Source organism: Lissotriton vulgaris, unplaced genomic scaffold, assembly GCF_964263255.1.
Source record: "Lissotriton vulgaris unplaced genomic scaffold, aLisVul1.2 SCAFFOLD_675, whole genome shotgun sequence".
NCBI classification, from domain to species: Eukaryota; Metazoa; Chordata; class Amphibia; order Caudata; family Salamandridae; genus Lissotriton; species Lissotriton vulgaris.
Window position 1 is genome coordinate 560,628 of NW_028249837.1, and position 17,225 is coordinate 577,852.

Below are 17,225 nucleotides of genomic sequence, written 5' to 3' on the forward strand. Positions count from 1 at the left end.
GAAAAAGATACTGTGCAAGAATCTACTAACACTAAATACGATAGGTTGACTAGTATCGGTCAAGAGAATCCTTAGGGCCTGAGAGCATGTTCTTACACCTAATGTTAAACATATGGGCTTAATCCATCTTCTTCTCGCCTGAGCGTAAATTGGGCAGAAGAAGAGGATATGTAACTCATTTTCTTGTTGGTTACCTCCACACATGGTACAAAGTTCACCCTCTACATGATTCACCGAGTTTACACCACCAGACCAACGAACCAGTGTTGAACCAATTTGAAGGTTTCCATATCTGAATTTCAGGAATAAGGTCTTTGCTAGCGGTGGTTCTATTTCATCCAGAAATAACTCGAAGAATGGATCATCTTTAAAGTTAAGGAATCTTTTTACAAGCGACCCATTAGAAGGAGCGTTTTTGATCATACCTGTGATATACGACCAAAAACACTTTTTTACCATGATTTTTGAATGTGGTGGAAGTATATCTGGTTGTTCCCAGTAATGTGACAATCCTATTAAGGTAAGCCAGAATTTAACATGTTTAAACCAGGGTATCACATTAAAGCTGTCAAGCTCCATGATTTCTGTTAGCCCATTTTTATAGGCTTGCAGCTCCGGTACACGCCACAGCCTAATCCATAACAATAAAGGACGTAGAATAATGTGATGGTCCGTTCTACGAAAGTTTAGATCAAGCTGGAGTGGAACCAGAGGAGTACTCCTAGGGACTCTAACCAGACTTCTCAGGAAGTTGTTGTCCATGACCCTAAAAACATCTTTGGATCCTGGGCCCCAAATTTCCGAGCCGTACAATACAGCAGATTGAACCTTATATTTAAAGAGTTCAACTGCTGGAGACACGGCTTTGCTAGTGCTTAGACCTTGTTCTCTGAGAATGGGTTTAGTGTTTTGGCTAAACAGCACCTTACATTTTTCTAATTGGGCTTTCCATGTAAAATTGGAGTCTAATATTACCCCCAGATATCCAAAATGCGGGACTGATTCCAGTTTTGTTCCATTTAGAGTTAGACAGCCCTTGTCGCTCTTAGTTGGATTTAGGACCATACACTTTGTCTTTTTCCCATTTATCTCCAGTCCTTTCTTATTGCAATAATCATAGAAGGAGTTTAAGAGAGACTGGAGGCCTTTTTTTGTCTGGGAAATTAGTATAGTGTCATCCGCAAACAACAGGGAAGTAACTTTTTCACCATTCAACTTGGGAGAGTCGTTGTTACATTCTTCCAAGTATGACGGAATGCCATTCACGAATAGCGAAAACAGTGTAGGGGCCAGTACGCACCCCTGGCGCACACCTCGTTCGATTGGTATTTTAGGGGTTAATTCGCCTTTTGGGCCCCACCGTACTCTGGCAAAGTTCCCTCTATGTAGCTCTTTTATTTGCGCTATCAGGGTTGGTGACATCCCTACTGAACTTAGTGTTTCCCACAATAAATTGCGTGGAACTAAATCAAACGCCGCCCTTAGGTCGACGAACGCAACATGTAGTTGTCCCTTTTTGATCTTAATGTATTTCCAATAAAGGCAACAGAAGCGGAAAATTTGGTCAATTGTACTAACTTTGGATCTGAAACCCGCTTGGTATTTAGACAAAATTGCCTTTTCGTCCAGCCAATCATTGACACGGAATAAAATGTGTCTTGTGTAGATTTTTTGCAATATATCCATTAGGCTTATCGGACGATAATTTGAGGGATCCATCCTGTCACCTTTCTTGTAAATTAAAACAATTTCAGCCCCCTTCCAACTTTCTGGGAAGTCTAGATTTCGGGATAACTCGTTACACAAGTGGTTAATATATGGAACCCAAATTTTTAATTCGTGTTTGTACAAGTCTCCCGGAATCTTGTCTAACCCAGGGGCTTTGCCGGATTTAATCTGGTTTATCGCCAATTCTGTCTCACCCAAACATTTAATATGCACTTACTTGGGTGCAGCGGTGACGGCAGGGCCAGCGGGTAGCGATATGAAGAAGCACAAAGGCTCAGGTAGGAGTTCCAAACTTCGGGAAGGGAATGGAAAAATTGAGGCTCTGTTGGCTGCTCTCATTGGCTAACTCTCTCAAGGGTCAGCCAATGAGAGAAGGACCGTCCCAAACTCATCACAGAGTGGGCTGTGGTCAGTGCGATTTGCTGATTTCACCCCACTCTGCGACGAGCTGAGAAAGAGTGGCTTGAGGTACCATTGATAATCAGCCCTTGGCACTTCAGGGCTTAAACCTGAAGTACCCAGTGCTGACTCTATCAGTGACAAACCCCTGGTCATGAGGGGGATATCCTAGAAGGGCTTTGCTGGGCTGATGATGTCACTGCCCTTTTGCTCACCATGCTTAGAAAAAAAGTAGAGGACAGAGCCTATTGTCCGTAATGACAGGTCGCCACTGCTTGTGTCCTTCCACTGATTACATGGATGGAACTACTGTTTTCTTTTGCTATCAGTACTCCATGAAAGTGCACCTGTTTTCTTGCAATGTCTCTCGATTGTACTGTTTCCCTATCACAATTCTACCCCTTCACTCTTCCCTCCAGCCTGTCCAATGCTACCCCTGCTTCTCCCAAACCTGCTCTAATTCTTTTTATTTTCCATTCTCCCTGCTCCTCTTTTGCTTCCCCATTCTTCTCTGCTCATTGTTCATCCATGTCACGCTTCGCTCTTCTGTTGCCCCTCTTCCCCCTTTGCCAACATACCCCTCTTAGTCCAACTTTCTTCTTTTATTTCTCTGTTAAGTTTTTTGGAGGGCCTATTAGCAACAATTTGCTGCCAGCCACTCCTTTATAGATGATGCACTTCTGCACACTTTTTTTTATTTGCTAATTTACTGCTGCAAGATGGGTGTCAGTCATTTTGGAATGGTAACTTATAAGTACCAAAAAAGGGCAGTGCAAGTGACTTAACACATTTGCTCCCACTGGTAGTAACTCATTCATGCATATATGCCATTGGAATGCCATTTTTTTTTTGCTTTCCTGAGGCTGTTCTGCATTGTTTTTTCCTTTTGCTGTCATCAGCAAAAACCATTGCCAAAGCCAAAAGGACAGAAAACGTGAGATGTACTGGCTTTTCAAATGCTTGTGACAAGATCTGATTGCTATTTGCCTTTATTGATGCATATTCAGAATACACACTTCTTCTGTGTGGTGTTCTAACATGAATATAGGAACTTCACTATAGGTTTGTTAGCTGTGGTCTCATATTGGTGGCAAATGAGGAATCTCATATACCATTGAGGGCGCATTGAGGGATCATGTAAGCACCGTGGTAAGACCAGTGGAAGATTCCTGTTGTTTTAAACTCGTTCAGACTTTATTCAGTCTTGGAACTTCCAGAAGTTTGGCTAATGTTTACTTCTGAATATTTAAGTGGCCTTCTTTTTGTCTTTAGTTCCAAATTTCAGCACCATGGATAGGGGATTCAAGTAAGTAGCTGTTATCTTTGAGCGAGAGAGTGTGTGTGATTGTGTGTGTGTGTGTAAGAGACGGAGAGAGAGAGGGAGAGAGAGAGAGAGAGAGAGAGAGCGTGTGTGTGCGTGTGGAAGAGACGGAGAGAGAGGGAGAGAGAGAGAGAGAGAGAGAGAGATAGAAAGCAATGCTTTTGGTATGCCTGAGCGTCTGTGCGTAATTTTTTGTGTTTTTGTTCGTGCGTTAGTGTTTTTGTCGGCGTATCCGTGTTTAAGTGTTTTTTAAGTTCATTCTTTTGGTGAGTTTAGTTTCAGAAGTAAAGTAACACTAACGACAGAATTCGCCGTTTCCGATTTACTAATCCGTTTCCAATATATCATTTCGTCACTTATCTCTTTGATTTGAAGTGCGGGGCACCAATCAACAATTTCGCTCACAAGAAAATGAAGCAGGGGCACCCCACCCCCACGCTGTGTATTTCAGTAATTGAAGCAGAGAACATGCAAACGTTAGCCTTCACGGTACGCAACACTAGCACACACGTTTACTTCAATCCTGACGCAGATGTCATTTCCATGGTAACCGAGCACAAGCCTAAGTGTGGTGGAGGTAACGCTCGGGTGCACCTGTTAGTCTTATATAGTGCCTAATGACTCAAAGATCACTAACTACATGTTTGAAGCATAGAGTTTCTTGCAAGCACCCCTCAGTTAACAGAGTGCAGACTGCTCATGGTTACACAATTCTAAGATTCTAAGAAAAATATAATTAGAAAAACTAGGGAACGTAAAATATACGTTTTCTCGCTTTCTGTAGCCACGAATGCAACACAAATGGTGTCACAAACGTACGACATACAACATGCAATTTTTCTACCACTTCACATGATTTAAAAAAAAAAAATACAATTTCTGAACTATTGATACGAAATGTGTTGTAAAATTACACATTTGATATCAGCTGAGATGCTGTTCCAACAGAAACCTTTGGGCATGATTAAAGTTTGGCAGACATGGAGTCCTTCACAGATTTGATGGATGCCCGCTTGCCTCTTTACCAGTGTCATTGGGCCTGACTAAACAGGGCTTGACTTGCCATAGGAGGCATCGGGCATTCCCCTGGTGGGGCCGGTTTTACAGCAGTGCTGCAATATCAGCCTCCAGTAACAAAAGCAGCAGTGCTTCACTCTTGCACAGTCCCCAGCCCCCCCCCCCCCCCCCCCCCCCCCAGGGTCTAGTCCGACAAAATTGCCAGGGCTGCTTTGGGTTCCCAGTTCAGCCCAGCTCATAAAGGGCCTCCGCAACGACGGAGGCCCCGTGCTGGTGGGGGAGTCGCCACACTCGGAGCAGAATCTCCGCAATGAGAATTCTCAAAGCATCCATAGTAATTTTGTCGGACCCGCCCTCTAGGGGAAATCAGGCCGATTGACTATAATACTCTTGTAAAGGGCCATCTGCCATGTCTTTGACGGAGTTCCTGCACACCAAACTCTAAACAAGGCCCTTTAGGTACAGAGTTTCTGACCGTGCATCTTTTCTTGAGCCTTCTTTGGGAAAGAGTTGAAAAAACGGTCAGATGTTTGTCTATTTAAATAGGAGTTTCTTCTCTAGTGAGTTTGGCAGTGAATTCAAGGCACAAGTTTATGTGGAGAAAGATATGTGGAGCATTTCATCACATTCGTTGTGCATTGGTAGTTAGAATCGCTCTCAGAAATGCTTCTTTGGCTGTTAATTGACAGACACGTCAGGATAGTTGAGATTACACTGCTGGATAGCCTGATCCCTCCGTTGTGAGAGTGGACATTTCTATCATGTCACCACTATCCTTTTACCTTCATATTTCTTTCCCATGAACCTCCTCTGTCCGATGGGTTTTACTGGATCAGACTGTAAATTTGTGACAGCTGTAATGTGTTGTAAGACTTTTCAGGTAGCTGCCGCCCCAGCCAAATGGGACCTCTGAACTGTGCACAGGATTGTAAGTTTTTTTTTTTTGTTTCATTGTGAACAAGTGTGGAGCTTTCTATGATAAGCGGTTGTTTCTGTGGCTTAGATATGTTCTCGGTGCTTTGTCTTGTCCTTGTGTACGGAGACTAGGTGAGGGTAGAACAATAAAAGACGATTTCCATTGTATTTGTAATTCTTGGAGGTAGTAATCTGAAATAAAAACATCAAAGCACTTGTAAAGCTGCTGTGATCATGTGTGCTGGTTCAATGCACTCTGCTCGTGGTGTCAAGCCAGAGATTTTGCGGTCGGTTTTGGAGGTTCAGAGCACTTAAACCTCTGCTATACAGAAAGGTGGCAGTCGACCAGATATTAGTAAAAGGCAGACAGACGGATACCAAAGCTGACAAGGAGGCAAAAGACTGGTCAGCGAAAGAATGAAAGAATTAACAATTGAATGAGTGCCTAGAGGTATTCAAATCTAAATAAATGACAGATGTCTTTAGCTTTTCTGACAGGAAGCAGATCTTGAATGATGGAAAGCTCCAGCAAGGGATAATTCTAGACAGAAGGCATCGGACTGCGGAAGACCATTCCAACCACTGGTGGAACAGGCAGTAAATTGTCATCAGTTGCATTTGAGTCACATTGTGGCCGCTTTCTGGAGATGTACATTTCCATGCAGTCCAACTGGGGTTGCCTTCATGGAGATACGACAGGACTGTGTCCATGTGGGCACAAATGAGCTACACCCTCTATCTACAGTTCGAGATTCTGACCTGGGCACATATTGGACTCTTACACATATCAATATGGTACCTTCTGGTATAAACTGGCAGCTACATCTTTATGTTAAATTCCATTCTTTTTACTCTCCGAATTGTAATTAATCAAACTGCTTTGTTTACACTGATCATGTTAACTTAGTGTATGTGCAAGTTCTGTATAACTCCATACAGCAAAGTAAACTGGTACACAATCATTGTATTGTTGTCTTAATTCTGACTGTAGGGACATCACACATATTCAAGTATCACAGTCTTTGGAGTGTTCACCTTACCCCCGATCCAAGACAAGATAACATTTACATGGCCTATCAGATGCCAAGTAGATTTAGGGCATGGTACCCAATCAAGTAAGCATACAGTCTTCCATACTCCTCTTTGTTCGCTCCCTTTTATTAGATCTTGATACCCCATTGCAAATGAAACACTAAGACATAGACCACTTCTTGCTACGTGACTTTTGACCAGGAAGTGCACCAAAAACACAAGAAACAAGTTATTATAGGAGCTCTGTTAGACCTGCCCCTTTTTGCAGGTTATCTCCAAATTATTGCTTTCTATTTTTCGGACCCTGTTTTTTGCAGGTTATAAGATTCGGGGCACTTTACCACTGCTGACCAATGTTAAAGTGTGTATGCTCTCTTTGTAAATTGTGAATATGATTGTTTATCCATGATTAGCATATTTGATTTACTGGTAAGTCCCTAGTAAAGTGCACTGAGTGTGCCAGGGCCTGTATGCTACTAGTGGGCTTGCAGCACTGGTTGTGTCACCCACATGAGTAGCCCTGTAAAATAAGTTTTAGACCTACAACAGTAGTGTCTGCATGCACAGTTTTAAACTGCCATGTTGGCTTGGCAAGGGCGCCCACTTGCCAGGCCTAAAACCTCCCTTTCCTTACATGTAAGGCACCCCTAAGGTAGACCCAAGGTATCCCCAGGGGCAGAGTGCAGTGTATGCGAAAGGTAGGACATGTACTGATGTGTGTGACATGCCCTTTTAGTGAAATAGGGAGTCTTTTATTTTTCTCTATTGAAAGACTGTCTGTCCCATAGTCTATCCTTGAGGCTGCACTGTAACAATTGTACATCTGTAACTTTCAATAGAGACAAGATAGAAAAATTGAGTTTAGGCTCTCTGAACTCAGAATTTACTAACGCGCCTTCCAGTAAAGGTGATTTGTTAATTGTGTGTTTGAAAATGCCACTTTTAGAAAGTGGGCATTTGTGTGCTTTAATGTTCTGTGTGCCTCTGACTCTTTGTGTATTCAGCATCTGGTTTTGGAGTGGCAGTAGCTGGGGATGTGCATTCACTCTAGACAGTCACAAGGGGGTGAGGAATGTCCTGCCTTGCCTGGGTGACTCATAGCTGGGCTGAATAGATCTGGTTTTTATTTAGAGTGGTGCGAGGAGTTTTGCCTCCACCTTAATAGGCTGTGTCTCCTTTGAACAATGCTATCTCCCCCCCCCTGTGGTCATGCTGCACCAGGGAGGACAGGTCTGGTTTTGACTAGGGTTCAGAGACCTTTGCCACAAAGAGAACAATGACAAAACGGGGTATAAGTAAGAGACTTTAAAGCCCAGGACTCTAGATACTTCAAGAAACAAGAGGACCCTGCAAGAAGAAGAGTGCAAGGACTGTGGGGCATATTAACAAGATGTGCGTTAAAAACGCACATCGCACATTTCACTATCGCCGGCTATCGCTGGATTTTCTCGCCTTGTTAGCGCGATATTATCAACACGCAACACGTAGGCGATAGTAAATCCTGCGATAGCCGGTGATAGTGAACATTAGCGCGTGAAAACAAGCGTTGTTTTCACATGCTAATGTGTGCCTTGATAATATGGGGGATGGATTCAGCTTTATGATCCACACCCCCATGTTAACAATGCCTAATGCCTGGTCAGAGCAGGCGTTGGGAGACCTGCGATAAACAAGTTTATCGAAGGACTTTTCCTCCCAACGCCTGCCTTGGTGATAGGGTGTTCCCACCTCCAACCACATTTTACATGTGGTTGGACGTGGGAACGCCCACTTTGCATGTCATTAGCGATGTTTCTCGCTGACATGCAAAGTGGGCTTGTGGCAGGCATTGCAATGCCCTTGTTAATAGGGCGCTGGAAGTATCACCGCTTTCTCAGCGAATTGTGCTGAGAAATCGGCGATACTTCAGCTTGTTAATATGCCCCTGTGTTAGGAACTCTGCCTTTTCTGAGTGAGGGGTGAATTGACCAGCAGTTGCTGCTGCTGTCGGTGGTGTAGGAAAAGGACTGACTCTTTTCCCCTGCTGTAGTATCCTGCTTGTGAAGAATCCCCAAGGCCTTGTGTGTGCTTGTCTCCTGTTGGAAGTCCCAGGGAGAGAAAAGACTTCAAGGAAAGAGCCATGCGATATATAAGATGCAACTACCCTGTCTGGGAGGGGAGCTGGAGAAGCAGTTTGAGGAGCGCTGCCCCTGCGTGTGCGGGGTAGGATGGCCTGCAGTGGTTGCTCCTGCCTGGAGCAGAGAGAGGACTCAACTGTTCTTTTCCCAATTAGCCAAACAGCGCATGCTGAGCACTCTGTTCTTCACCTGTGTTGCCCAGAAGGAAGCGCAGGGTGAGCACGTCATTTTTCTTTGTGGTTGTACCACCAATGGCAGCCCATGGTGAGCACGTCATTTGCTCTATTTCTGGGCCAAGCAACACATGGTGAGTGCTGCATTTTCCGTTGAAAAGTAAGCACATTTTGAGCGCTCGGTTGTCAGGAGATCCCTGGTGCTTGGCGGGTGGGGAAACCTCCCCGAGCGCTGTTGGCAAATACGAGGTCTGATCGTTGGGCTGGTTCACCCCTTTCACAGCTGGCAGACGCGGGCTCCCTTTCTTCCAAGGCGGTCAACCGAGCTTGGAAGAAGCCTCAACGGAGTTCCCGCTAAGCCCCATTGCTCAAAAGTACAGCTGCACTCTTCCCAAACTGGTCCAGCGGCCGGCAATCAGAGCAGCAGCAATTTAATCCTTTCTTGGAAACTGCCCTCTGCTGTGCCACCTGAGTGTGGGCAGAAGGGGGTTTACTTACTGGGAAGGGGACTGATGTAGAGTCGCAGTTGGAATGTTCACAATGCATTACTAAGGATATGTGTTTAGGTAAAGTCATGGTGATCTAATGTGTTTTAGCTACAGTGACAAAGACACAGTGATTTAATGTGGTTTGCCTATACTACAAAGTGATTGATGACCTGTGCAAGTTCTGAGTATTTCCATCAGCGCACTTCATATGTTTATGACAATTGCCTTATGGCAAAGTAATTTATGATCTATGCATCATTATCACAATTGCCTAGTGGCAAAGTGATTTATGTGATTGTGGTCTATGTGCCTTATGTATAATACAAAGGGTATTGTTATATGCCCTGGTGTGGAGTCTCTTTTTGTGGTGTTCCTAGACTGGCACTGGTGTGTGTGCATGTGTTGCACAAACAGATTACAAATTGCTTCTTGGATAAGCCTGACTGCTCTGCTAAGCTACAAAGGGGGTAAACAGGCGTTATCTTGGGTGAGTAACTCCCTTATCCTGACTAGAATGGTGAGTTCTGCCTGGTATAGGTGCATACTCTACCCAACTTGAAAGTCAATTTCTAACAAGCTCCTAAATAATTTGTTCTTGCTGTTTGCTGTCTTGTCTTATTGAGTGCAGAGTAAGTATTTCCTTGTACAATTATCTTAGGTAGCCATGGTATCTCCATAGTACGGTCTTTTAAAATGTTTTGAATCTTCTCAATATGTGGCTAATTTCTCTATTGAAAGAAAGCTTGCTTTGTTATGCAAAAGGTGCCCCCTGTTTACAGCCTGAGAGGCCTCTTTGTGGTATCTGAATCCTTTGCACATACAGCACATGTAGCTTAAGTGTACCTGAGTTCCAATGGTCTGTTTGTTCAAGTCGATAGGAGATCTGACAGGCTTAGGTCTGGTGATCACCCATAGGAAAGTGGTAATTCCAATTGTGAAGATACCAATCAGACCAGGCGTTGGCAGCGGAGAGAATAAGAACTCCAGAATCCCAATCATTGTTCGTAGAGAGCAGAAAGCTGTTAGATCTGAGCAAAAAGAGAACCCAATTAATATTTCTAGTGAAGAGAAATACACGAGAGTCTACAGTAGACACACAATTTATGCTAACACAATGGATGCCTGACTTACTTCTCACTCCTACCTGATCACAAGATGCTACATAATTGCCCAGAATTAAAGTCCAAAACTAGGCTCTGAGGAAGGCGACAAGACAGCCCCACAGGTGGAACTTCAATAGGTGCATGCTTATGGCAAACTAGAGGATTTGCAAGACACATGAAGACACCACAGCTCCTGATTCTTCCACCTTTTACTGATTATCCAATCATACTAATAACATAAACTCTTACAGATCGCCAAGCATTCCCCTATAACTGCTTACTTAAGGAAGGCTCAACAACCATGACCATTCTTAAAGAACAACTACCAGACAGAACTCATACACATCAACATGTGATGACTCCCATAAGCATTACGCAGAGTTGTGGTAGGTTACTGCTTTAGTGAAAAAGCGCTTGCCGTTCAGAAACATCAATTGATCAAAATCATATGGGAAGGAAAAGGTACATCATAGGCCCTCTGACTTCTGTGAAAACAATGTTATCGCACAACGTTTGACTCTGTGTATATACATCTGACCCAGTAGAGGCGATTCCAACAATATATAACATAGCTTCGCAGTTTGGGCAGATCTCTGGTCATGAGATCAATCAGTCAAAAACAGAGTGTATGGCCTGGAATATAAATGTCCACTTTCCTATACAGGGCCGGACTGGGAACCAAAAGTGGCCCTGGCAAAGAGCTCGGCCAGCCCCCCTGGGAGCGGCCGAGCTGTTTGCCAGGGACGGTTTCGACCGATTTTGTTACAGAGGCCGATTTTGCCGCTATGCTGCAAAAACGGCCCTGTAAAAAAATCGCCCCCGTGCCCAAAATTGGCCCCCACCCTAGCGGCCTACCAGGGAAACGCCCGGTGCCCGCTACGGCCAGTCCGGCCCTGCTCCTATATTGAAAAGAGAGATAAGGTATCTGGGTATCAGAATTACACAGGATATCGATCATATCACTGACAAAAATCTAGTTAGGATAGATAAATAAATAGCAGATTCCTTAAAAAGCTGGGCGTTTCTTTCTTTGATATTAATAGGAAGAGTTAACATATTGAAAATTATGCTTTTACCAAAGCTTATATTCCTATTTCAGAATTTTCCATTAGCATTTAAGGAGGAGAAGCTAAGGAAAATACAAGCTAGAATGAATTCTTTTTTTTTTGGACCTCCAAGGGCATAAGGATTTCATGGAAAAAGCTGCGAAGGAAGAAAAATAAAGGGGGGTTGTGTGCACCGGACTTGAAGCTCTACGCCTGGGTATTTTTAATTAAGGGCAGGAAAGATGCTCCTAAACCAGCCTGATGACTCAGATACAGGAAAAATGCTTAAATAAATACTATGGGACATTAAAGGAGGCGACTAAGCCTTTATGTATAAGTTTGGCGACCCACATTTCTTCAAGAAGGTCCGCTTAAAGCTGCTGAGAGATATAGCGACCATCTGGTACAAAATCAGAAAAGCTTTGAAAATTGGTTATTATAGTGCCCTGGCTCCTATATGGGACTTGCCAGGATTTCCAGAGAGGTTCAAAGATGCACTCGGAAAGCCATTAAAAGTTGCAGGGCTAGAATGCTGGGGTCACTTAATGCCAGAGGGCTCTCTGATATCATGGTACGAGATAAAAAACATCAAAGAAAGAAAATGATAAAAATTTAAATATCTTCAATTTAGATGCTGGAGCCAGGCATCTGGCTCAGTTGCGGGCATCTCATATGAGCTGGAGAGGGCATTACACGAGACAAAGCGGAACAAGAAAGAGACAGAGAATCTTTACTGGAATATGCTGGCTATGGATGACGGAGACTTCACTTTACCGATCGAGCTATGAGGAGAATGCTTGCCAGATGAGAATACAGAAGAACTATGGCAAGTATCTTACGACTTACTACATTCTATTGTAGCTGCTGCCAATTTAAAAAGAAACCATCTTTTTTCTCCCCACAGAGTTTACTGGTTCCCATTTAGGCTGTCAAAATTTTCGATGGGTCTTATCCCCTGCTGTCCGAAGTGTCAGCAGGAAAAAGCTGATGATATTCACATGTTTTTAAGGCGCCCAATGATACACACATTTTGGGGTGCGGTTATTGAAGGTATGAAAGCCATGTTCAGTTTTGAAATTCAGGTGAGCATTATTTTAGTTTTTTGGGGTATTTTTCCGAATTACGATCTACTGCCTTGAGATGTTAGTAAATTGTCTTTTTATTTAAACTTACTTGCTCGCAGAGAAATTTGTAAATGTTGGCTTAAAAGCACCGCACCGACCAACCTAGACTCGGTAAATGTGATTAAATATACATTAAATCTTGCTAGGGTTAATTGGAAAAGGAAAAAAGATTTGTGTCTGCCTTGTATAGAGTGGCTAGACAAGTTGTGACAATAGAGACCTATTTGTCCAATGATTATGCCTTTCCGCAGATGAACATATCCCTCGAATCAGTTGTACGGGCCATAAAGTTAGAAGAACTGAACTGACTAACTGCGAGGGTATTTGTGGAAAGTGCATCCATTAAAATCAGATCAGAGTCTATATACTGCTGGTGCCAATCATCAGAATCGGGGGCCGCAGAACGAATACAGCAGATTCTGGGCATATCTTTTGGCGTATGAGGACAAAAAAAAAAACGTTTGACCCTTTTGACGAAGCAGCCATTGTAGTACTTTTAAACATATTCTTTAATGAAACTATAAGACTGCCGAATCTCAATAATTAGTAATTGACAACAGGCTCACCAAACTATTTATTAACACTGGCAAATGCTAAAGGCATATTATTTGGTTGAATTGCTAGATATTCAAAGAGGTTTGCAGTGTGTAAGCATTCACACACTTTCAACAATTGCTACCCTTCTCTAACTTCAAATTCCACCCCTGGCGGTATGTAAATAAATGTCTCACTGCAGACCTTTCCTTGTCCATTTCACGCTATAACTAAGACATAAATTGCTGAACTCAAACATGTTGTGTGGGTTTGAAGGGTTTTAGTGCAATTTCTAGTTGAGAGCCTGTGGTACACAGAGAAGTGAGAAGAGAGAAAGGCTGCAGTTTTGATATGATCTGTGACTGAGCTCTCACAAGACCCAAACAATCTGACCCAAAAGATTAAACGGATTTCTGCAAGGAGTCAGTCATATGGGGGCATATTACCAACAACTAGTGATGATTATCGCTATGTTGGTTTAGCGGCAATATTAATATTGCCGAGCTCCGCCAATTTTTATCGCTTAGGAGCCTTGCTATTATCAAGGTTTATCTCCTAAGCGATAAAAAGTCGGCCGAAATGCATGAATCTCGCTGTAAAGTCAGCAATATTCATGCATTACCGAGCAAATGCTCTTAGCCATGTTATCCACCTACCATTGGATAACATGGCTAAGAACAGCTCTGGGCAGGCGTTAGCTTTTGGAGATAATCGCGCTTAGCGCGATTATTTCCTAAAGTTGGTAATAGGAGATAGAGATGTTAGCGACTGTTTCCAGTTGCTAACATCTTGGCACGCCCACTTTGCATGTCATTAGCGATAATTATCGCTGACATGCAAAGTGGGCACCTAAATGCCCGCTATCTCCTACTAGCTGTCGCTAACAATTATCGCCGCTTTAGCAGGAAAAGTTCCTGCTAAAGCGTTGATAATGCCCTTGGTAATATGCCCCATGTTTCTCAGGCTCCGGACGACGTTTCTGAGTTTCCACAGCTCCTCTTTCAGGCCAAGAGGTCCAGGTGCAGATACACTGGTCACTGAAATTCTTCCAGGGAGGCACTAGCTGTATTTGCACCAGGACCATGTACCGCTTTCAGCACCAAGAGGAACTTCCCACAGAAGAAATGTCAATTTTCGACTAATCACTTAGGAATTCCTCCTGAGGTTGTATTACACAAAGGACAAACTGTTCCTGTTTGAGACACAGTGCACGTGCAGCTTTCAAAAGGTGCGCAGCGGCACGAACAGGGAAAGTGCACTCTGTTTTGCAGAACGTGCTGCCCCTAGGGCAGCCGTGAATTTGCACTGATATGGGGCAACACATTCAAGTAAAATGTGGCATGGCTGATTTAATCAGCTGCTCCATAGTTCAATATGCCGGCAGTACCCGTCTGCACTTTCAACAGTGGGCAGAGATTCCCTTGCAAGCAGTTGCAGTGAGTGGGATGCAGCTCGCTGCATGGAGGTCCGTGGGATCCCGTTTGTTCCCTCCTCAGGGGGCACACTGACAGTGTGCCACCTTTGTGTGAATACTGTCCTTGCGCCTCCTGATGGCGTCTTTGCGCCCACGCCATAAAACGGCCAAGGCGCATAAGCAGAGAGATCCACTCATTTGCATGGGGTTACGTCCCCAAGCAAATGAGATTGCTCTCTCTAGATAGCGCTGGTGTTACATATGCTCCAGCACTAACAGTTTAACAGAAGGGGTCGCACAAGCGTCTGGGAACCCTTTTGTAATACTGCAGACAAAGCAGGCGCATGTGCATGTTGCACCTCCACGGCACACTGTGTAACATGGACACAGGAGGGCAACCTGAGAAACATATTTTGTGACTCACATACCTTTTTTACCTTTTGAAAACCCAACTAACTCTTGGAAACACGCAAGTACACCATATTGAAGCCTGGAATGAAACAAAACTCCTCAAAAATGTATTGGGAATCAGGGATGGACCTCCAACTGTATTTCACATCTAGCTCAGGAGTGAAACCCAATTGCACGACGAAAAAGATATGTGAATCTGGTTTGATTTGTAATTCACAAAATAGGCAGATTTGATTCTGTTATGTCACAAATTGATTAACTCCTGTCATGAATTCTTTTTAATATAAAGCTGATCTATTTTTATTCTGAGCCAAGTCATTGTTTTTGCTGCAAAATGTCTGTTTTTCACACATTTCTTAAATAACTGTTTTACAAACGAAAACCTTGAACTGAGATTATCTTCATTGATCCATTGAAGATTCAAACCTCTGACCTGCAAGTTTCAATGGATCCCAACAGAGAGCATTCACATTACTGAGCTACTTACTGGTGTCCCCCTTATGACAACAGTCGGTTTCCATCTTAACTACTGGAGAAGTGTAGTTTTGATCCCATCTGAGATAATGTAGGAGTGTGTCATAATCATGAGTAGTAAGCTCAGAAATATATTCTGTATGGTTAATGTTACTAATGAAATGAAGCATTGCATATTTAAAATATTCCACTTGAAGAATTGTACTTATATGACACGAAAAGTTAACATAAAATGTGTCCCATTTTGAGGCTAATAAAATAGAATGTGTAAACTAATGTTTAAACATTTATACGTGCAAAAAAAATTTGTTCCATGCAGGTGCATTTAGAATGACATCTAGGTAATTCTTTAAAATGTATCCATGTATAGATAAGTTGCATTTATTATTTGTGTATAAATGTGCACATATTCTGTAACCCTGTGCACTGTTAAAGTTGACTAGAGTGGTAATAAAAAAAACAGTTCAGTTCAAGCTCAAGTTTAAAGTCTAAGATGTAATTCATGTTTAACCTTCAATGTAGAATGCATTTGCTTGTATTTTTGTTTTCACTACAGGTATAGACAAAGCCTCATTAGTTAGCAAGAGTATTGTTTTCATTAGATAGCAAGGTATGAGAAGACTAGGGGGAGATTTACTGGGCTTTTGCGCAGTGTTTGTGTCACAAAAGTGATGCAAAACGACCCAAATTTGTTTTTTTTGTAATTTACTTTCCAGTGCTAAACTTGTTTAGCGCTGGAAATAACGTAAAAGTAATGCGAAACATCGCATTCTTTGCGTTACTTTGCGCCATGGGGCGTACCAAGGATGGTGCATGGGCGTTCCCATGCAACTACCCAAGGTTTCTCACACTAAACCCAGTTTACTAAAAACAGTAGATTGGGTTTAGCGTGAGAAAACTGCGCCCTTTTCAACTAGGCGCAAGGAAGGAGAAATGCTTTCATTTCTCCTTCCCTTTCCAACTTTGCATGCGTGCTGCACTATGCAGCACACATACAAAGTGGGAAAAGCTTTCCCTCGTGTCTAGAATAGTATTTTGTACAGGAAGGGTAACCTTCCTGTACAAAATCTTTGCTGGAGTCATGCACTCACTCTAGCACAACAGCGTTAAGGTGTGTGCATGGAGCACGGCTGCTGAAATCAGCGCCGGCGCAAGGGAAAGGGGAGGGGGAGTCATATCTTTGAATATATGGCACTTCACTGCTCCCTCCCTGCCTCGCAACGCAGCGCAGCCTCGCAGCGGGCTGCGCTGCGATGCCCAACTTTTTTGTAAATATCCCCCGAAGTTGGCAAGTAGAAGTGCGATAATGAGCAAAGAGTCGAGTTCTCATAGAGGAGGAGAAGAATGACAGAGAACGCACAAAGTTGCAACTTATCGATGTGAGAAAGGTAGTGCAAGTATCCAGTTGTGCCACAGTTCTGGAAAATTCCTTACAAGAGTCATGTGGGACTATCTACCTTGAATGCAATTGATATTTTATGCTGAAATATAGTGAGGGACAGGAGATATATTTTAGGACTTCTAGATCTAGGCGTCCGCTTGAATGGCTTTATACTGCTCGACCCATGGTTGGAGTGCCTTATACAGAAGATCCCAACAGCTGACACCTTTCTGGTCTCACCTTTTCTAAATGCTTATTAGTTTAGGGTTACCTTTTTAACCTCTTGCATGCGTCAGAGGGCCTCCGGCTGTCCGAAGCCACAGTGGGCATGTGCGTCGGACGGCCAAGAGCCGTCTGATCTGCGCACACGTGGAATTTGGCAGCACTGTGGCAAAATTACGGCGGCGCTCCAGGGGTTAAGGTATGTAGGGAGAGACAGCTTGTTTATGCTTACTTTGGAGAACAATTTGATGCAATTTAATACTCAATTTGTTTTGCTGATTATTTGAATCTCCGTTACAGAGTTAGCGATCTACTTTGAATTATAT

The 17,225-nt window shown here is 43.2% G+C and overlaps 1 protein-coding gene across 1 annotated transcript in view; it reads right to left on the bottom strand.

Moving 5' to 3' along the window:
* Positions 1 to 17,225, bottom strand: part of LOC147663476 (long-chain-fatty-acid--CoA ligase 5-like) — a 225,920-nt gene that overhangs the window by 140,580 nt on the left and 68,115 nt on the right. The window contains exon 2 of the mRNA XM_086950420.1: positions 10,034 to 10,218. Within this exon, the coding sequence (XP_086806546.1) occupies positions 10,034 to 10,189 (156 nt within the window). The 5' untranslated portion in view covers positions 10,190 to 10,218. The remainder of the gene's footprint in view (positions 1 to 10,033; positions 10,219 to 17,225) is intronic.